The 21,980-nt window shown below is 42.4% G+C and overlaps 1 protein-coding gene across 1 annotated transcript in view; it reads left to right on the forward strand.

Annotated features, from left to right (window-relative positions):
* The first annotated feature begins 540 nt into the window (after positions 1 to 540).
* The window catches only part of LCMT1 (leucine carboxyl methyltransferase 1), a 40,191-nt gene continuing 18,751 nt past the window's right edge, over positions 541 to 21,980 (forward strand). Inside the window, exons 1-3 of the mRNA XM_012780129.3 lie at positions 541 to 840; positions 14,454 to 14,545; positions 17,342 to 17,463. Coding sequence (XP_012635583.1) covers positions 725 to 840; positions 14,454 to 14,545; positions 17,342 to 17,463 — 330 coding nt within the window. The 5' untranslated portion in view covers positions 541 to 724. The remainder of the gene's footprint in view (positions 841 to 14,453; positions 14,546 to 17,341; positions 17,464 to 21,980) is intronic.

Consider the following 21,980-nt stretch of genomic DNA (forward strand, 5'->3'; position numbering starts at 1 on the left):
TAGACACTGTGTCTGGTTCTTGTAATAAGGGCAGGCCATTTAGCTAGGGGATTTTACCTGTGGGAGCAGAGAAGGAGGGCCACTTGTCGTTTGGGCATTCGAGGCCCTCCAAGATTTCAAAGGCAATTACGTATGCAAAGCCTGTAGCACAGTCCTTGACATAGTGTCAGCCTCAAAAAAGTTTTTGTTAAATTGTTGAATGACAACTGAGCCTTGACTGAATGTAAGAACTTAAACTTGCTTTTCTGGCTGGATTCTCTACCTTTTGCGCCAATGTTGAGAATCCACCTAGCTCTTCAGCCCTCAGTTAATTCTAGTTGTCAAATTTCACCCGGGTGACCGTGCGACCTCCCCAAACACCCAAGACTACACTTCCCAGAAAGGATTGCGGTTTTCTTTTGCGTCATTTCCGTTTCCTTTCCCCCCAGCCACCTCTGGAGAAATTCCGGGCTTTGTGGGCAGGGCCAAAAGAATCGCCCAATGAGCGCCTCCGCAGACTGAGAGGGCGGGGAAATTTTCCAACGAGCGTCACGGCAGAGGCGCCAATAAGTGCGAAGACTGCTGGGCAGCTGTAGTGGGTGGCGTCAATACGCCGCGCCAGCCGAGCTCGGTGTAGCCCAGCGCTTCTCTTCTGCTTTCTACCTGAGGCTTGCTTCTGCTCCCGCCGCCTGTAGACCCCGCTTCATGTCCCCTGTGGGCACGGCACCCCACAACCTCCACGTCCATGGCCGGTAGCCTGAGGGAGCCCCCCTCCTTCACCCCCGGTTCTTCCTCCTCGTCCCGCGACACAGACGACGAGGGCGTGCGCGGCACCTGTGAAGATGCTTCTCTGTGTAAGAGGTGCGTGCCGGGCGCGGTGGGAGAGGCCGGCGTCTGGGGGCCCGGGACCTAGGTGGGAGGCGGGCCTGTGTGTCAAGAATATGCTTGGACGCTCTAAGGGATGTGGTACGCGACTCAGGGATCCTCGCTTCTCACCTGTGCAGTGCACAGAGCAGGGGGTCGTTTGTTTACCTGATAATTTTATGAGCTCCTGTTGTGTGCCATTATTTACCTGATAATTTCTGAGCTGCTGGTGTTTGGCAGGCGTGTTGCCAGCCTGGGGTACCGTGAATGAAAGTACAGCCCTGACCCAGGCAGACGTGGTCTTGGCTTTCTCAGAGCCAAACTCCTGCTGGAAAGACAAATATGAAGCAAATAATGACTGCAGTCTTGAGGTACGAGGAAGAGGAGAAATACAGGTTCTGCCTCCTTTGTAGTTTACATTCTATTGGGAGTTGTCTTGATCCCAGTTGTGCACCTAATCCTCAGGCCACTGAGGGGGAAATGACCTGTCCCAGGGTTATAGTTGTTTGCTGAGCCGGTAGCCTACTGCTTCCACTATTAGGAGTGTGGTGGTGAGGGTGCTGCCAGCACAGGGAGGTGTTAGGGAAAGAGAAAACAAGAAACTTGAATGCCATCTATATATTCATTAAGCAAAAACTATTGAGAGCTTATTTTGTGTCACTCCCTTACTTTGGACTGTTTGGTAATGGATTCCATGAGGGGAATACGTGATAAAAAGATGGACATGGTGTCAGATGCACTGGAAGTCACAGGTGTTGGAAAAGAGGAAACAAATGACCCATGAAATACATAATTACAATTCTGTGTTGAGTGCTGAGAATTACTCTATGCCATTAGAGTTTATAATTTAGACAGTGAAATTTAGGCTGGGAACAAAAGTCTTAAAAAAAAATAGGGGTGTAGGAGAGTGTTCAGGGAGAGCAAGGGAGGAATATGAAATATGTTAGACAAACTGGAAGAATGCCTTCCAGGTTGTAGAAGTAAGCTGGTATGTAGGAACTGTAGTGAGGAAAACCAAAGTTTTGAATTAAGCCTTGCACTTTTTCTAGATTCTTGGAGACTAAGCATAGTGATTCAGAGCATGGGCTCTGAAGCCACACACTGTCACATTGTTCCTTACTAGCTGTGTAAAATTGGGCTAGTTACGAATCCATTCTGTGCCTCAGTTTCCTGATCTGTAAAGGGGGTGACAATGCCCATTTTGTAGGTGGTTATGAGATGAAATGATTAATATTTGTAGAGGATTTAGAGCAATGCCTGGCATGTGGTAGATGTTAGTGGTGTTTGATTAAGTAAATACATCAGTTTAAAAAGCTTAACACAGTCCCAGGTGAAGTTTGTGAGTGGATTACACTCAGCTTTTTCTTTTCCAGCTTTCACTTGCTGTTGGCCACATCTGTAGCACTGTTGAATTAGAAATGTTTCCCATATTGACTGCTATTTGCTAAGAGAATCTGAAGTACCATCAAAATTATTGGAGAGAAATAAAATTTTCAGTAACATAGTAGCGTTAGGTTGATTTTAATATTTATTGGTAATATTTTTGCAAACTTAAAAGGAAATTGGTTATAAAATAGTTCAGACACAAAAGTATAGCAAAATAGTATAATTAAAGCATGCCTTTCCTTGACTCTGTTGAATAGTTTTTGTAATTTCAGATCTTCTCTGCTTCATTTTCTGAGGCCCTGTGGATCTACAAACATCTCAACACAGCATGGAAAGGTTGGGTTTGGAACTGCAAAGAATATAAAGCAGTAGGCCTCAACCTGAGCTGATCATCAGCATAGCCTGTGGGGCTTTTAAAAAACATATAGTTGTTCAAGACCTACTCTAGATTCATGAATCAGAATCTCCTGGGATAAGTCTTGAATAATAAAGACCACAGGTGTCTGCCATCCTGGATGCATTTCATAAAAGCATTTTTGTACTTGGCATTCCCTTCTCTGAAAAAACATGCAAAGAGATTGTGAGAAGACGTGGTGAGAAGTTAAATGTCTTTCAGATTCTGTGGTATTGTGAACTGCATATTCACTGTGATGTATTAAACATTCTTGTCCAAAAGTCACAATATTAAATAAGGATTCCTTGTGTGAATTATGGACAGACTACATCCTCTTTCTGTCTCAGTCTCTTCCTCTTAAAAATGGGGATAATAAGGGTAGGCTACTTTTTGAATGAGGATCAAATGAGATAATTGACTCAAAGCAGTTAGTGTCTGGCAGAAAGTGAAGCCCTCAGTAAAGTATTATTGCTAGTTTTGATTTCCCTCCTTTTTGAGTAGTATTTGGTTGAAGTTGCTGGATGGTAGTAGCTGTGGGTCAGGCTGTTCCCTGCTTGCCCTGAGTGAGTTACAGCCATGAAATCCCTAAAATGACATTTAAAAAATCAGCCTCCCAGGGCACCTACAATTCTGTTACTTCTATTTGAGTTTGCTTTCTCCTTTAGTTCAGAGCCCTTCTAGGAATAATGGGAATGTTATCTCAGAGGGTTCTTGTGAAGGTTATATGTGGAGTGGTTCCAGCATGCTTGGCCTACAGTAGATGCTCAATATTGGTGGTTTCTGTCATCTTCACTATCCCTGTTGCCATCAAACCATTGTCATGATCATCACCAACATGGACATGTACTATCAGAACTTTTATGATGGGATATATTAGGTTTATGCTTACTCATTACTTACCAAGGCTCTCCCAACCTCTCTTCTTACTGCGCCATTCATGTTATGCCCCTAAGTCAATTTTCCCTGCTTCTGTTTACCTGTGACCCAGCCCTCCCAGCAAACCCTTTGTCCTCTGAAATCACCATTCCTTAATCCACAAGTGCTTCTATTTTCTCAGCTCTTCTTAGCCCAGGGGTCCTCAAACTTTTTAAACAGGGGGCCAGTTCACTGTCCCTCAGACCATTGGAGGGCCGGATTATAGTTTAAAAAAAACTATGAACAAATTCCTATGCACACTACACATATCTTATTTTGAAGTAAAAAAACAAACAGGCAAAAAACACCCCAATGTGGCCTGCAGTTTGAGGATGCCTACCTTAGCCATTCCCTCCCTCCCTTTGCCTTAACCCTGATGCTTCCCTAGGGTTATCCTTTTCTTGAAGTCCTCTCAAGTGGTGCCTCTGTTCTTTTATAGCCTGCATATCTCAGGATCAGGTGGTTTGAAATTTGTGTCCTCTCAGCTGTTTGTTCTCCATCCTGTTTCTTTGAGATCCATTGTACCCAGCTGAACCACTTTGCATTGTTGTTGTCTACCTTCTGGTTATTCACCAAATTCATTGAATACTTGGGTGCCTGGCCCAAAGTTTTTGTATCTACCATAGTTCTTGATATCCTAGATGACCTCAGTGTTCATGTGGATGCTATAACTTACACACAGACGCTCACTTTTTTGAATGCCTTGTTTGCAGTGATTACCTCTTATCAGATTCTGTCACCTGTTCCCAACATGATACCCTGGATTTTCATCCTGATGCTTCACTGCCTCACAGATGACCAGTGCAACACTCTCCAACCTGGTTTTGTCTAGGTTGCTTGGTCAGTTATTTTTGCTGTGCTTATTTTTCCTTAGAACCTTGATGGCTTTCTGTATCCTCCCTCTCTGCTGTTCCCTCTCAGTTGATCTTAGAGTTCATAGTCCATCACTCAGTAATTCTCTTGACAGTATTTTTTATCTCCCTTGCCCTTTGATCCTAGTAGACCCAAAACCCTGATTGAATCAAATTATCCATTTTCACCTTGAATACTGGTGATAGAAATCACACAACAGGGCAGCTTGGTACTGCTGTGAATTCATGTCACTCAGCCTCACCTGTGCCCTTAATAGGGCCTTACAATTCTGGTACATTTCTCTGGTCAACTTGCTGTCTCTTTCTCCAGAACACTCAGTTCATCCATTTTCCACTTTCCCTAAACTTCTGATTTACCCCATGCCACCTTCCTTGTAAAGATAATGCCAGCCATTGCTTAATATAGAAAGTGGATACCTTCAGGTAGAAACTCCATTAACTTCCCTCCAAGAAGCTTAACTATCCTTTCCTCCCATTATAGTTGTCAGTGTCCTCCAGTAAAGACCACCAGAAGCACACCTGTAGTTAAAGAAGTTGAGTGTTTTACTTGTGGCAACGAGGGAAAACTCACACCAGGAGGAACTATGGGGTTACTGATATATGGGGTATATATCAGTAAAAGGGGGTGGGACCTTTTAGGATTAGGGCTTTGGCTGGGGAATATGGAGGAGAGTTCACTGGAGCAGGGACTTGCTCTGAACTGAGTACTAACAGGAGGTGGGGACATTTCTATCTTCACATAGCACATTGAATCTTTTCTAGAAGGAGGTTTGGCTAGAGTAGAGCTAAAATTGTAATGTGTAAAGAAGGCACAGTCACTCAGATGTTTGGTATTTCATGAGTGGCACGGTGGCCTTTTGTCTGTGCTTAGACAAAATTATGAAGTGGACTTGTTTCATCTCACATCATTGCTGTTGCAGAGGGCCCTTGTCTTGGTGTTCTGTGAGATTGTTTATGTCCAAAAGGAGAACAGGGTGGCCTTTCTGGGTGCACCAGCCAACTTCCAACAACATCATGAGCTGGTCCTGTACCAGGAGCCAGGCCTTAGAGGTCAGGGCTGCTTTTCTTTGTATGAGCAGAGGCCTGTACACTGAAGCAGAATGGTGTGTTAGGGGAACTTGACAACAGGTGGGGATTGGGTGGCAAGAGCGAATTCAGAGATGTGAGAGAACAAATCCTGGAAGGTCCTGAGGAGTTTGGGTTTCATCCTGAGAGATTTTAAGTGGGGGAGCTATCATGATCTGGGTTTTTATTTTAGAAAAATCCAAAGCAGCTGTGCAGGAGATGGATCATGACAAAGGGCAAGTCTCTTCTTTCCCAGGGCCACAGATTTTCCTCGGGCACTAGGCGCTCACCAGATCGAATACAACACTTCCTGATTTTTCTAACTGCTGGCTGGGGTGATTTTTCATAATTGCAAATCTTAACCTGTCACTTAACACCTTTCAGTTCCCCAGCAGGTAGCAGGTAAAAAAGCTGCACTTGATTACATGAAATGCTATATCTTTTCATGATCTGATTGTTCTAGCCTGATATTTGACTGCCAACTGGAAATCTCCACTTGGATGTCTCAGAACTATCTCAAATTCACTATTTCTGCAACTGGACTCAAGATCACCTTCCCATGGTCCTCCCCACAGGCTCCTCAGTGAATGGTTCCATTGTTCATTGGGGCTCACAGGTACAGCAAGGTAGACATCACCTTGGAACTGCCCTTTTACTTTGCTCCTTTGTGATCAATCAGCCAGACCTGTTGATTTTATCTAAGTATTTCTGGAATCTACTTCCTTTCCTCCACCTCTGCTTCTGGCATCTCAGTTCAAGCCAAGTGCATCTGTGATCTGAGCTCAGGCTCTAGTCTGCCTACTGGGTTCTGTTACTCACACCTCCCATGCATCCTTATTTTACACTGAAGCCAGAGGTGTGTAAAAGGCCCCTTTGATCATGTCATTCCATAGCTTAATGGCTTCTTGCTGGTGTTAGAAAAGACCAAGTTTCCTTCTGTGGTCTCCAGGACCCTGCCTGTCCTGTCCTATTTTCCTAGCTCACTTCATACCACTCTTCCCTCCTGTGGGCCACCCTTTCAGTTCTTCATGTCCCTTGTCTTTCCTTCCTAGTGGCCTTTGGGCATACTGTTCCCACTGCCTGGAATACTTCCTTCCACCCTCCCTTGCCTAATTAGTTCCACACCATCACTTAGATCAATGCATTTGTTTATCATTCCTTATTGAGTACCTGCTCAATTTATGGTGGCACCATTCTAGAAACTATGGACACAGAAGTGAACAAAACATAGCACAGTCATAGCATTGTTAATAGAAAAAAAAAATAAAAAAAATAAAATAAAAAAATAAAAAGAAGTGAACAAAACAATTGGAGCTCTTATGGAGCTGGATTTCAGGGAGGGAAACAGCCAGGAAGCAAGCAAAATATCTGGCATGTCTGATGGTGATAGATGCAGTAGATGTGCTGGATGAGTTGTCATTTGAGTTGGAGTGGTCAGGAAAGGACTCATTGAGGAAGCTGGTGTAGAGGAAAGACTTGCAGGGGCGAGGGAATGAGAGCCCTGAGTCCTATGGGGGAAAACAGTCTTCCAGGCAGAGAGAACAGAGGAGAAAGGCCCCGAGGCAGGAGCTGGCCTGACCTGTTCCAGGAGCAACAAGGCCAGGGTGAGTGAGGGGGAAGAGCAAGAGGCGGAATCTGGGAGTTGGTGGGGGCAGATGTTGCAGGCCATGCCTGGTTGGTTCTTGTGAAGACCTGCTTTTATTCTAAGTGAGATGGGCACCATTGGAGGATTTTGAATTGAAGAGTGAAGTGACCTGCCTTGGGTTTGACCAGGGTCACTTCAGCTTCTCTGCTGAGAATAGACTGTAGGGGCCAAGGGCAGAGGCAGGGAGGTCGGTTAGTCACCTGTGGGAATGTTCCACGTTAGAGAGGCTGGTGCTTGGATAAGGTGCTGATAGAGGTGCTGAGAAGCCAACAGATTCTGCATGCATTGTGAAGGTAGAACTGCTAGAATGTTCTGGCAGAAGATGTGAGACTAGGGCACCAAGGTTTTGGGAGTCACTGTGTTGCAGTTGCCTATAGTGTTCAGTACAGTAACATGCTGTAGAGGTTTGTAGCCTAAGAACAATAGGCTACCGCATAAAGCCTAGGTGTGTAGTAGGCTCTACCATTTAGGTTTCTGTAAATACAGTCATTGATCACACAATGATGAAGTTACCTAATGATGCATTTTTCAGAATTTATCCCTGTCATTAAGTGATGCATGACAGTATATACATGTGTACACAGATACACATGCATACACACATATATACACTTATGCATATCATTTAAGCAATGGAAGTATTAGGAGGGGAAAAAAAACAAGTGTGAGAGAGAGATATAAATCCAGGTGAGGGCCAGGTGTGGTAATAATCCTAGCAGTGCCTGTAATCCTAGCAGTCTGGGAGGCTGAGGCAGGAGAATTGCTTGAGCTGAGGAGTTTGAGACCAGCCTGAGCAAGAGTGAGACCCTGTCTCTACAAAAAAATAGAGAAATTAGCGGGTGTGGTGGCATGCACATGTAGTCTCAGCTATTCAGGCTGAGGCAGGAGGATCGCTTGAGCCCAGGAGTTCGAGGTTGCTGTGAGCCAGGCTAACGCCATGGCACTCTAGCCTGGGCAAGAGAGAGAAGCTCTCTGTCTCAAAAAAAAAAAAAAAAAAAAAAAAAAAAAAAAAAAAAAAATCCACATGAGTACATAGGTTTGAAAAGCAATAACCTTAAGTTTCCTACATGATTAGAATTAAGTTCCACAGCTGAGGTAACTACCTTGACCTCTGTAGAGCGCTGCCTTCCTTGTAGTGTTGTTGGTTATATGTGCTTGTATTCCTCAGGCATTTGGAATAATGCCTGGCACATGGTCAGCTGCCCCCTCCATGTTCCCCCATACTCTGTCCGTGAGTGTGGATTAAAGAAGTAGATTGAGGTGCCAGTCTTGATTCTCACAGGCTGGGAGAGCAGGGAGGGCCCCTTCCTATTCCCTGAAGCCTCAGGTGAGGAAATGTCTGTTGGAGGTGGATTTCACACCTTTCTGGTGAAGGACTCCTTGTTGCAGTTGACACTCATGTGGATAGGACACAATCAGTAGTGTTTCTGGAATGAATAAGTGGTGGGATCCATCCAATCAGTGTTTCCTATGGGAGAAATGTGAGATGACGTTAGGTGGTAGGTGGTACACAGACATTTTATATTTTAATAGTTAGGTATACTGTGTTGTGTTAGAAAAAAAATATTAGGTAGCACATCAGACCTGAGTATTAAAAAAGGGAATGACTAAAAACATAACTAAGTGGAACAGGTGGTATGTGAATGCCATGGACATCGAAAGCAGCGTGGGTTCAAAAAGACTGGGAAAATCTTCAAGGTCTTTCCAAATCTGAGATGTTTGATTCTTTGCATCTGGCCTTTTCATATGGAATCAGGTTACTACACAAATAGAAGGGATGTTCTCTGGGTTTTATAAGCAGAGGACTGTAGTGGAAATTGACAGGTAGAATTTGATGCTCAGTGTCAGTGGATGGTGTAGAGATCACTGCTATTAACATTTTGGTGTCTACTCTGGGCAGTCATGTATGTGTATATATATCTTCTAACAAAATTGGGAACATCCTATACATACAGTTTTGTAGCCTGGTTTGTTCACCTGATACTGTAAATCCATGTTAAGTGTTCTTGTAGAGAAATGTTTGTGCCCATTCTTGATGATTTCCTTAGGATAGTCCTAGTGGTGGGATTATTCAGTCATTATGTGTCCATGTGTTTCGGGCTTTTTATACCTGTTGCCGTGGTGCCTTGCAGCAGGATTGTGCCAATTTGTGGTCCCTGCCTCTTCAGTGCCCTCTTTCTCATCCCCCCTCCAAAGCCAACTTCAGTTCAACAATAGTTTTGTTTCCAACTTGGAGAAATATACTATTTTTGCTTTCAGTTTACATTTTTTTAGATTATTGTTAAGGCTGAACTTCTTGTGTGTTCATTGATCAATTTTTTTTCTTTTGTGAAATGCCCTAATGTTTGTATTTTGTCCATTTTTTTTGTTTTCGGAGTTTAGGATTGTTATTTATGAGTTTCTTTATATTGTAAGGATATTAGTACTTTGTGATACTTTACAGGTATTTATCCTGGAGTAATACTTGCCTTTTATGTTTATGATATTCAAACTTACTGGGGTTTTTTGTTGTGAAGGCAGTACTATATTTAATTCTGTGACACATTCTTTTCCATTTAACTTCTTTGAAATCAGATGTGATTTGTTCTTTATGTGTCCTGCAGTTGTCAGTTGTGTTAGAGTTGTCATTACCTGGGCCCACAGACTTGGTTGTATTCTGGGTGGCAAGTCTGGGAAGCTGTGACCACTGAATTGGAGGCTTCAGTTCAGATACCATTTAAGGACCATTTGAAGAAGGATTACAAATCCTGCTTGTTGTTTGAAAACTATCCATTGAGGACTTCTGATGATACCAAGAAAAAAACACTATCAAAACTTACAGCATGAGGGTCAGTGACTTAGAAGAAAATCTCAGGATGGTGAAGTTCTCTTGAGAAACGCCATATCACCAACACCCTTGATTGTACAACAGTCGATATTGTGTAGAAACTCACATCCTGAAAGTGAAGACTTAACCAGCTTACTCCAGTAACCTTTTCCTTTTTTTTAAAAATATTGGGCCTGGCGCGGTGGCTCACACCTGTAATCCTAGCACTCTGGGAGGCCAAGGCGAGTGGATTGCTCGAGGTCAGGAGTTCGAAACCAGCCTGAGCAAGAGCGAGACCCCATCTCTACTATAAATAGAAAGAAATTAATTGGCCAACTAATATATATAGAAAAAATTAGCTGGGCATGGTGGCACATGCCTGTAGTCCCAGCTACTTGGGTGGCTGAGGCAGCAGGATTGCTTTAGCCCAGGAGTTTGAGGTTGCTGTGAGCTAGGCTGACGCCATGGCACTCACTCTAGCCGGGGCAACAAAGCAAGACTCTGTCTTAAAAAAATATAAATATAAATTATATAATATATATAAATAAATATATATATATTTTTAAGAGACAAGGTTTCACTCTATTGCCTAGGCTGGAGTGCAATGGTGCATTCCTAGCTCAAACTACCAGGCTCAAGCCATCCCCCAGCTGCTCCTCCCAAATAGCTAGGACTACAGGTGTGTACCACTGCACCTGGCTAATTTTCTTTATTTTTGTGTAGAGAACGGGGTCTTGCTATGTCTTTTCTTCTCTATGTGTGTGCAAGAGACAGATATGATTTGTTTAAATAAGTCCAGAAGAACCTTTTTTATTTTCTTGAGATGGAGTCTCACTCTGTTGCCTGGACTAGAGTGCCATGGTGTCAGCCTGGCTCACAGCAACCTCACAGCGGTCCTCCTGTCTCAGCCTCCTGAGTAGCTAGGACTACAGGCATGTGCCACCATGCCTGGCTAATTTTTTCTATATATTTTTAGTTGTTCTGCTAATTTCTTTCTATTTTTAGTAGAGAACGGAGTCTCTTGCTCAGGCTGGTCTCGAACTCCTGACCTCGAGCAATCCTCCTCCCTCAGCTTCCCAGAGTGCTAGGATTACAGGCGTGAGCCACCATGCCCAGCCAGAAGAACTTTTTAAATAGAGACAAAATTATAGGGGATAAGAGTAAGTCAGTTTAATTTGCAGAGTTTTTTCTTATTTGGTGGTTCATTTTGTAATTGATGCCATCTTAAAGTTGATGAAATAATGTCATATGGTTAGTGTAGAAAATTTAGAAAATATAGATGAATAAAAAATAAACACCCGAAATCTGAGATAATTGTTAATATTTTGGTATCCTTGATAAATCATTGTATAATACAGACACAGGTGTTTATGGATATATATGCTACATAAGTTTATATTTTAAATGACTGGTTAGTATTTCATCGTGTGGATACATTGTACTTTGTTGGGTTAATCTCTAACTGATGGTAAATCCTGAAACTAGATGGTCATCTCCCTTTAGAATGCCCCTCAATAGTGCCGGTGCCCTCTTCTTACTCTCCCAACAGTGTGTCTTCAGTCTTTTTATCTTGGCCACTCCAACAGACCAGACAGTGAGATCCTTTCTCCTCAGGGCGTGGAGACCTCTTGCAGTAATCTGGCTTTGAGGAATGGAAAAAGACAAATGTTAGATGCATTAGGAAGTAGGAATTGGTGATTAGATATATTTATGTCATGTCCCATGGCATCTCACCACCTCTTTGTCCTCCTGTACATGACTGACCATGGATGGTGTGCTCTTGAGGCCAGTCCCAGATACCTGAGCCTGCTTTTCCCTCCACCTTCCTCTTCAGATTCTCCTGGTTCTTACTGATCTCCAGCCCTCAGGCCTCCTTTGTGCTAGTGGAGGGCTCAAGTCTGTGCCCACCCAGGGCATTTCTCTCTGCTGCTCCACCTGTCTGGAATGCCTTTTGGGCAGCTGACTTTCTCCCATTCTCCAGGGCCCAGTGTGACCATCCCCTCTGCAGAGACGTCTTCCCCTTTTCACCTTCATCATGTGTATTAATCATACTCTTCATTCCTCACAGTCTTTTATCTTTGTCTCTCTCCTCTCTCTTCTTCACCACTCTATCCCCAGTGCCTAGCACTTAGCAGCCACTCAAATGTTGCTTGACTAAATCAGTCATATTGAATAGTGTTGTATAATCTACAACAGTTGTATAATCTATAAACAGTTGAGAGGAATAGAAACTGTTCTTTGTTGTCCAAGAGAGCAGCAATAAGTCCAAGTTATGGCTTTCAGAAGGAGGCAAATTGATCAGCTTTCAACAAAGTTGTTTGGCAGTGGAGTGAGTGCCTTCCTTGGAAGAGTAGTCAAGCAGTGACTTGATATCATTGAAACGATTCTTGCAGTAAATGTTGGGGTTGGTTTGATGATTTCTAAGGCCCTTTCCAGCCCTTAAAACTGTGGGATGAGTGTTCTCATTTGTGTGGTTACTAGTCTACCATTCTTGTTTCAACTGCAGCCCTGGCTTTTACCACTAGATGGCACCAGATGATTCCTTTGAAATCAGTGTTTATGGAACTTGAAGTCCACAGTGAGAAAATACGTTTTTCATTGCACTTACACCCTTGATGCACACTTGAAACTAAAGTGTCATGAAAATTTTAATGCTTACTCTGTGTAATGCATGATACTTTCTATGTTACTCTATTCTACTTCAATTTTTAGAAGCACCTTTGCAAACTGATTTCATCATATTGAATCACAGCTCAGTATTTGAAAAACAGTATTTCAAATAACTGCACTAGTTTACTGTTAGGTAGTGCTGTGTCTATGTTGTTTTCCTTGGACAGACTGATCATGTATGGCAAATCCTGTTCGTTAGTGAATACTTTGCACGTGTCTGTTTTGAGTTGCTGCATCGGGTAGCTGAATATATGTGCTTCCTTACAGGTGTCTGTGGATGAGAGACTGTGGGAGACATGTTTGTACATAATTCACCTATTGAGTCAAGGAAGATGTAAGCCTTGTTGGTTGATATATAAGGAAAAGCTGTATTATCTGCTTCCAGGAGCTCAGAATCTACTTTTGAAACACAACACACAGACTTCTTAAATTTCAGCTCACTTATCAAGCAATAGGGTTATTACTCCGGGTATTGGTTAGGATACATTCAAATAACAGAAGCCTGGCTGAAGTTGGCTTAAAGGGATAAGATACTTACAAAATATACATTGAGCTGTAGAGCAGTCTGTAGGCCCATAGCAGCTGAGCGTGGCCTTAGGGATCCAGGTTCTATTCATGACTTCTGAGTTGTCCTAAAGCTGGTTCTACTGATGGCTGCAAGGCAGCTTCTGGTGATAATCAGGGCTTCAGCTCCCAGGCTTGAAAACACTAAACTTTAACTCCTTAGTGAAGACTGTAGTAGAGAGAATTTAGGCTACCATAGCACTTTCCAGGTTGTACTAGCTTTGTACATTTTTCCTGATTTCCCCACCATGACCTCCTTAAGGGTGAAATGACTGACACCTAATATAGAGTCCAGAGAAATACTTAGACTTAGTGATATTTGCCAGATATTTCTTCTGAGTTTCCCTTCTGGGCTGAACCTTTTGTTTAGTTATCTGACTAGCTCTGGCCAATGAGTTTGCTGAGTGAGTACATGGTTGCAAGTGTTCTATATGAAGTATGAGGTGATGATGTTTGCTATTTAGGGTCCTGGGAAAAAGGAGCCAGTGTAGGGTTGAGCTGAAACTTCTCCTTTCCTCTAAGGCTGGCTGAAAGATCAACTCTCACAAGGCAGAATAATAAGAAAAAGGTTTATTTACCAGGCACATGGGAAGAGTCACAGAGTGATTGCTTAATATCCCAGTGAAGTTCAGATATTTTTATACCTGTTCTTTTGGAGGGGAGGAGGAGATGAGGAGTACAGGTAATTGTGTTTAGGGGGAACAAATGGTGCTAGGGAGGATAAATAGCTGAGGAACACAGATTAATTTGTCAATGATTCACTTTGGAAATTGTAATAAATTAACCTGAGCAAATTAAATTAACCTGAGAGAAAGATATTATATTTAAATGATTTGGGCCAGGTCTGGTTGCATTCTTGATCCTCTTTCCTACAATATTGTGATAACATGGAGAAGAAGGGAAGTTAGTTGCTCCTTTGATCTTTTGATCTGTTAGTCCAGTTTATGCAGATAGAGGGAAAGCCCCTTCCAATGCTTTTTGATCATGAATGGCCTTTAATTCAAAATATTCTTTATACCACGGAGCCATATTTTGGTGTGAAATTTCCTGAGCTGCTTCATTAGCAAGATCAGGAAAGAAAGATTAGAAATGACCTCTGTGGGAAACGTGATATGATGAATGGATGGATGAGTCTGCACATTTGTAATGAGGCACTATGTGTGCATTTGTTGGCCTTTTGAGGTGGATGATTTTCCTCTGGATCCTTGACCTGGTTTCTTGGAAATTGGCCTTGGAACCTTAGTCTGAACCAGCTACTCTCTCTTCACCTTCCTCTTTTTCCATTCCTTGCAGGTTTGCAGTAAGCATCGGATACTGGCATGACCCTTACATCCAACACTTTGTGAGGCTGACGAAAGAGAGGAAGGCCCCAGAAATTAACAGAGGCAAGTGACCATCTCCCTCCCCAGCATCTCCTCAGCCAAAAGCCAGGGGCTGTAGATTTATTCTTACAGGGAGTTCTAGCATGCACCGTTTCCAACAGTATATGAAAGTGTTTACATCCTGATATCCTCACCAACAAGATGTACCATGAAACTTTTTGCTCTTTGTTGATCTGATAAATGAAAAATGGCATCTTATTATAATCTTATTTTATATTCCACTTATAGGTAAGGTTGATCATCGTCACATGTTTAACATTTATTTATGGTTGTTTTTGTGAACTGTCCATGTCAGGTATGACTTTTCTTTTTTTTTTTTTTTTTTTTTTTTTTTTTTGAGATAGAGTCTCATTCTGTTGCCCAGGCTAGGATGCCATGACATCAGCCTAGCTTACAGCAACCTCAAACTCCTGGGCTCAAGCAATCCTTCTTCCTCAGCCTCCCAGGTAGCTGGGACTAGAGGAGTGTCCACCGTGCCCGGCTAATTCTTTTTGTTTTTGTTTTTTCTATTTTTAGTTGCCCAGCTAATTTTTTTCTATTTTTAGTAGAGACGGGGGTCTTGCTCTTGCTGGTCTCAAACTCCTGACCTCAAGTGATCCTCCCGCCTTGGCCTCTCAGAGTGCTAGAATTTTAGGCATGAGCCACCATGCCCAGCAGGAGTTACTTTTCTTTTAATTTAAAAAAAACATGAATCTTTTCCCCTCCCATTCCTGCTCTTATACTGATTAAATAAATATGGTGAAACTGTTTTATAAAACTGGTATGAGGACAAGAGTCCTCTCAGAGTACTGTATCAGATTCACTCTGTTTTGGTAGAGGAAGAAAGGCCTCCATTTTGCCTACAACTCATATGGATATGTGACTAAATCTGTGGATTTAATTGGGTTCTTCTGTATGGAGACTTTCTAAAGGTATTTGTATATTTCAGGCTGAGCATACCTGAGTTTTCACCCCTCTAGTCTGTCTTTCTGTAATTTCCCTAAGGGTAGAGATTGTAAGGTTCCCAGCCAGCTATATGGCCTGAGGATTATAAGCCTAGAAGATGTGAGTTTTCCACAGCTTTGTTGACATCCTTCACTGTAGGGTAGAGAGAAATTGTCAGACCTAGTAATTCTTAGATGAAAGAGGTCTCAGAGATGGTGACAGTAGTAGGCCTAGGTTCAGATGATTTGGCTCCCAAGATTCTGAAGAATTTATTTTCCTTCCCTGGCTCACAGTGTGAATAGGGTTAGTCAGTTAAGTATGGCTTTTGAAGCTTGTTCAGGAATATCTCTGGAATATGGCTTTAGAGCGCAGTTTCCAATGTCTACTCCTTATAAGCTCCCAAGAACTAAGAAGTCTCTGGGTGTGTATGTGCTGTCTGGACCACTTGAATGGAAGCAGCCTAAAGTAGTTAAATTCCTGATTCCTCTTTTGCAGGCAAGTTTATCGTATATAGATAAGAGAGAAATTCAGCTCCTCTCTGCCTTAGCAGTGTAGAACCTGAGAGAGAGGAGTTGGGAAATTAATTACTTTTTGTTGCAGTATGATAGTGTTGATAACACTTACTAGTCTGCAGTTTCCATCAAGGAAGTCAAAAGATTTAAGACAGGAGTATGACTTCTTAGCCAGATGGAGAAATTGACCAAATGACAAGAATTCCTATGTGTACAGGGAATTGGCCTATAGATCTTGTACATGGGTTCTTTAAGAAACAAATTTTAAAGTGGTGGTTCTCCTGAGAACAAGGATGTGGTGCTTTGCTTTGCACTCCCTCGTGCTCAGGAGGCATATTTCCTAACAAGTGCTGCAGAGGCCAGGATGGATACCCATCCCCCACCCCTGCTGACAACATGTCAGCCTGCTTCTCTCTGGATTTGAACTTCTAGATTGCAGCAATAGGAGAGTGCCTCCCAGACACCTCCTATTGTGTGTGGTGAGGATGTTTTCCCCCTAATATCCAATTTATCACAGCTATCTCTGCAAAATATAATAGAAGTGATTTTACTAGAAAACAATGAAAAAGAGATACAAAATACAATTCCAGATTATTTATTAGTAGATTGAACAGACATACTTCTGTCAAACTACAGCAAAAGTTTCTAAATGCTACTCTCAGATTTTCTCTTAAATTAGTCAGGTCCTATTGATAGTCATGAACAAACTTTGAGCAGGAGAGCTTTAGAATGCAGGCAGACTTTCTCTTCCTTTCTTCATTTCTTATCTCTTATCTCCTTCTCCCCAGCCCTCTCTCCCAAAGCTTAACAAGTCATTTTGTTAGACACCATTTGCCTACCACTGCTCCCCAACCCCCACACCTCTGCCATTTTACATAGAGATGCTGACCCATTCAGTTTGGAGAGGATAGGAATAGGATAAGAAATATGACTTCCTTTGCTTTTTAACATTCATCTACCATTTTCCTGGCCTAAAATGCTATTTTCTATATCACCTCACAATTTTGAGTTTTACCAGAGTCCTGAGTAGCTTTCATTATAGCCATGAAAGGCACATTTCCAAGAGAGACATTTGGATCAGAGATTTTGATGTAAAACATTTGTCTTTCGTACATAAAACTATAGAACATTTTTTTAAGGTAGTTAATTCCTGCATTAAGTAGATTATATTTACTTTGGTTCCTGTGTTTTGTTTTTTTAAAGAATTTAAAAGTTGCTATTTCTCCCATAAAGTCTATAGATAAACCTTGGATACTGAAGAAAGGAAGGTGTTTTCTGTTTTGCTTTTCTGGTGGTTATGGGCTTTACGGGGATAATTTCTGTCCTCACTGGGTGATACCTTGTTTCTTTGGCCCTGCCTCAGGATATTTTGCTCGAGTCCATGGTGTCAACCAGCTTATGAAGGCATTTCTACGGAAAACAGAATGTCATTGTCAAATTTTCAATCTTGGGGCTGGGATGGATACCACTTTTTGGAATTTAAAGGTAAGTTAAAATTTCCCTCCTCCCTCCCCAATTATTTAATTTTTTGAAGATACTCATTTGGTTCAAAATTTTAAAGATACATATTGAAAGGTATGCAATGACAGCCTGTCTCCCAGTCCTGCCCCCACCTGCCTAGATGCCCCCATGACCACCATCAGTCCTATATTTTATCTCACCAGGGGCCTAGGGATGGATATTTTAGGTTGTTTCTAATTGTTACAGAGTTAACATAAAATTTTTTGTCTATATTTCCCTCTGTATGTGTAGAAATATGTCAGGATGGAAAATCCCACTAGTAGAATTGCTGGGACAGGGAGCCCACACATTTGTGATTTTGATGATAAATAAGATTTTGTTGGCAAATAGCGTTTTGGGTAACATTCGGAGGTTGGCAAGGCTGGGTGATGATACTGTGCAAAGTTCTTTTGTAGTTCTCTGATTTGATCCGTTAACTGCCCTCTTAGGGTATGAGTGCAGTTGTAATTACAGCACTCACAGGCAAGGAAACGTGGGTCTGGGTAGTGGCAGAATCAGAACTGATGATGCTGGTCTTTGACTCCTGGGCTTGGTTTTTTACTGCAAACCTTTTCCCTACAAAGTCCTTGCTGATTACATTTTTTTATTTGTAGGTTTGTACCGATTTTGCTTGGTTCTTCTGTCAGGTCAGTCATGTGATGGTGATGGGTACATGCCTTTCCCCAGATTGCTTGCTGAGGTAAACCAAGACCTGCTTATTTATTTGTTCCTAATCAGCTCACCTGATAAGAAGGTATTGGTGACAGAGCTGCCAACTTCTCTCTTACTGAGAAGTCAGTGGCTTTAATGTGGTCTTGACATAAGTTTCCCTCTGCATTCTTCTTTCAAGATACAATCAGTAACACTTATGAAGTGCTTTTATATACATGACCTCATGAATTAACATGAGAGCTGTCTAGGGGGTTTTACACAGTTGGAGGAAATGGGACTGCCAAGGGTTGTGTCTTATCCCATAGCCAGTGGCATTGGAATGGGGAACAAGCAGTGGAATCAGGGCACCAAACTCCAGATTCCTTCCTCTTTCCCCTGCACACAGCCCCTGTCTTTTTGGCGACCTTATCTTTCCTGTAGATTTGTAGAGTCTTTGTATTGTCATGTCCCTTGGTGTGGTGTAAGGAACTGGAGCAGAATACAGTGTAAGACAATGTGCCATGTCACACTGTTAACAGAGGCTGCTGGAGAAATCCTTCCATTAGCCCGAGATCCCTTTGACTTGGTCCCATGATTTGTTTTTCCCCTCATAGGTGGGATAATAATAAAAGCCTCATATTTATTTTTGAGCACAGTACACCGAGGCTTATGTACCCCGTCCAAGAAAAAGGTTGTCAATAATGAAAAAGGGAAATTGCATAGTATCTGAAAGCCTTTTGTGAAAATTTATTTTTGATAATCATATTGATCAGAAGGGGTTTTTTAATTGGTCTAAAGTTCCATTTAAAATATAAATATTATGATCGTTTGCAGTTTGAGAGCAGGAGTTGCAGTCTATAGCCATGAGCTAAATCTGGCTTACCTTATATTTTTGTAAATAAAGCTTTATTGGAACATTTGCATATTGTGTTTTAGCAATCCTATGACAACTATGGCAACAGAGTTAAGTATAGAGACCATGTGGCCTGCAGTGGCTAAAATATTTACATTCTGGCTTTTTGCAGTTTGCTAATCTGTTTTAGCGATACATGTGTTTCTGTAAAAGTGTGGGGAAAATCTTGTCTATTGGTCTTATTATCTCATGTACCTTCCAGCTGGGATGGTTCCCTGGTTACACTTCAAGCGGTTTAGCTGTGAGTCACGGGCTTCCTGCTGTGAACACTCCCTGTGTAACCTCGGGAGCACAAGAGGTTGGCTCTGTAGGGGAAGGAGGCTCATTTTTGGCTGTCTGAAGGAGTCATCCCTGTTGGGTTGCCTTTGAGTCTTAGTGACATCCTGCTGCTGGCTGCCCTTGGACCATTATTCCCAGAATGGGGCATCTTCCACACAAACTCATGAAATGGGAGCTACTTGAATGTGGAATGTCAAAAGGGCCTTAGAGAATCACAGAATAAAAAGTTGAAGCATTACTTCCCATGGCCATTTTGCCCCTTTCTCAAAGCTGAGGAGGAGGACATCTGTTTCTTAAAAGCTCCAGGTGTGCCTTTTGAAAGCTTTCCTTCCACAGTGACATTCAGAATTCTTATAAAAATCAAGTAACCTCATGCATGGGGAAGCTTTTTAAATAGTGAGAAGTCTCAGAGCTGTAGGACCCTATGCTGTCCTTTATGCATTTGCTTTTAATTGTTCATTGTCTTCTGGAATTTTAGAGGATCCTTAACTTCTCATACTCTGTGAGTAGAAGTTCTTAAATGGTGTTGTGGAATTTCTTAGAAAATTATTTCCATATCTGCTCTATACATACCCTTCAAATATCTTGAAATAGCTTTTATTAATACATAGCTCTACTCGGCAAGCAGGTACGTGCTGCGGCTCTAAGTGTGCACAGCTGAGATTTGTGAGCCCAGGTCTCCTTGGATGTGATGTGAGACTGTCATTTCTGGTTTGAAAAAGATAACCCCCAGGCTAGATCCCCTGGGATTTCAACAGAGGACCAGTCTCGATGTGGGTGGGGGGTAAGCTGTATCTCACACAGTTTTCTTTGAAGGGTCACTTTCCTACTGGGATGTGGCTGCTTGTGACTTCTGCCCCCATCATGCTGTCTGCAGGGGTCGGCTTCACCTGCCCTCTAAACCTGTTCTGTCTCTTGTTTCTGTCTCCATGAATGGTTCTTGTACCTGCCTAACTGCTAAAGTCAGATACAACATGTCCTCCTTAACTCTCCTTTCCCTTCATCCAGTACGAAACCCATGAAGCCCTTGCTAAGTTCTGGATACCAGCAGGCTTCTGTTTTTAAGTAAATGGTTGTGTATTTCTGGGATTTAAGTGTTAACAGAGCACTAAGGGGAGAGGCTGGGCAGGAGGGCCAGGTTGTGGAGCGCCTTGTTTCTTGCTGAGGTGTGAAGGGCTGCTGAAGGCCACATGCAGTGTGTAGGATGGTGCACAGTAGTGTGGAGCTGGGAGACCAGAACAGGGTGTTGTGACAGTCTGCATAGGGGGTGGTGGAGCTCAGGAGGAGTGGATGGATTCAAGAACAGTCAGCAGGACTGAGTAGCTAGTTGATTGGATGGTCAGGAGGGGATGGAGAGAGAACTAGGATGACTAATCACTGACTATATGGGGGTTGGATATAGCCACCAACCAAGAAGCAGGGCTGCGTGTGTGTGTGTGTGTGTGTGTGTGTGTGTGTGTGTGTGTGTGTGTCTTGCATGTTTCTTTGATTGCAGCCCATGGGAAGAAATCAGTGTTTTGTGCTCAGTGAGGAACCCATATCTATGCACTTGAGTCTGTAAATAATAAAGACACACATGGTGTGATGTTGGGAAAATAGGCTAAGAGACGTGAAAAGTTTCAGGAGTTTTACAGTGCTTTGCCTTGAAGGAATCTGTGAACATGTTAGTTGACAGAATAGAAGCTGCTCCCCAAAATGGAGGCATTGTCAGAGGATGTCTGCACAGCAGCATTTCTTCTTTGCTGCCGGCCATCGCCTTGAGCTTTTTTGCAGAGCAGAAGCTCGGTTTGGATCCTTGGCGGAGAAGCTGATTAAAATGCCTGCCCGGCAGATAATGTGCAGCTGGAACTATCTTAAACTTCAAGGCTATTACTGCTTCACTCCTGATCACCTCTCTGTATTTAGAGAAGTAGATTATATTAGTACACAGACTCAGTGTCCTCACTTTATACATTTTTATCTTTAATTTGTATGCTCACTAGGTCTGTTTCTAACTTAGGGCTTAACATGTTTATCTTAGAAGAATTTTGTAACCGTCTGTTCTTGTAGACAGAATTAGGTAAGGGTCCCCTGGAAACCTCAAAGAATGAGCTGTAAACATAATTCTTTAACCAAGGACAACTATTTGCTGAAACAATAAATACTGATGTGGGATTTCACTTGGTGCCTCACAGCTCATGGGAATGCTGGAGGACCCCTGACTCCCCTATCACTTTAAACTGCACTTTGTCTCTGATTGGGTTATTTCTCTGTCTCTATTATTTCTCTGTTTCTATTATTTCCAAATAATAGAATTTCTCTGTTTCTATTATTTCTATCTCTTGTGATGATCCTGCCTGGAACGTGTTTTGCTGGTAGTGTTCACTAAGGTTGACTGTCTTCTGAGTGCTTCTTGTGTATTACCTCGTTAATTCTCATGAATTAACCTCACATGAGGTGCCAGCATTTTTTCCACCTTTCAGATGAGGAAACCATGGCCTAGCAAGTTGAGTTACTTTCCCAAGACCTCACAGCAAATAAATGGTAGAGCTGGGATTGGAACCTTGCTCACCTGGCTCTAGAGTGCCTGCTCCTTACCACTTTTACTATATTTTACTAGAACAGAAAAGAAAATGTATCACAAAGTAATATATACCCTTCATACATGTGATACCTCTGA

The sequence above is a fragment of the Microcebus murinus genome, chromosome 19 (genome assembly GCF_040939455.1).
Source record: "Microcebus murinus isolate Inina chromosome 19, M.murinus_Inina_mat1.0, whole genome shotgun sequence".
Classification (NCBI taxonomy): Eukaryota; Metazoa; Chordata; class Mammalia; order Primates; family Cheirogaleidae; genus Microcebus; species Microcebus murinus.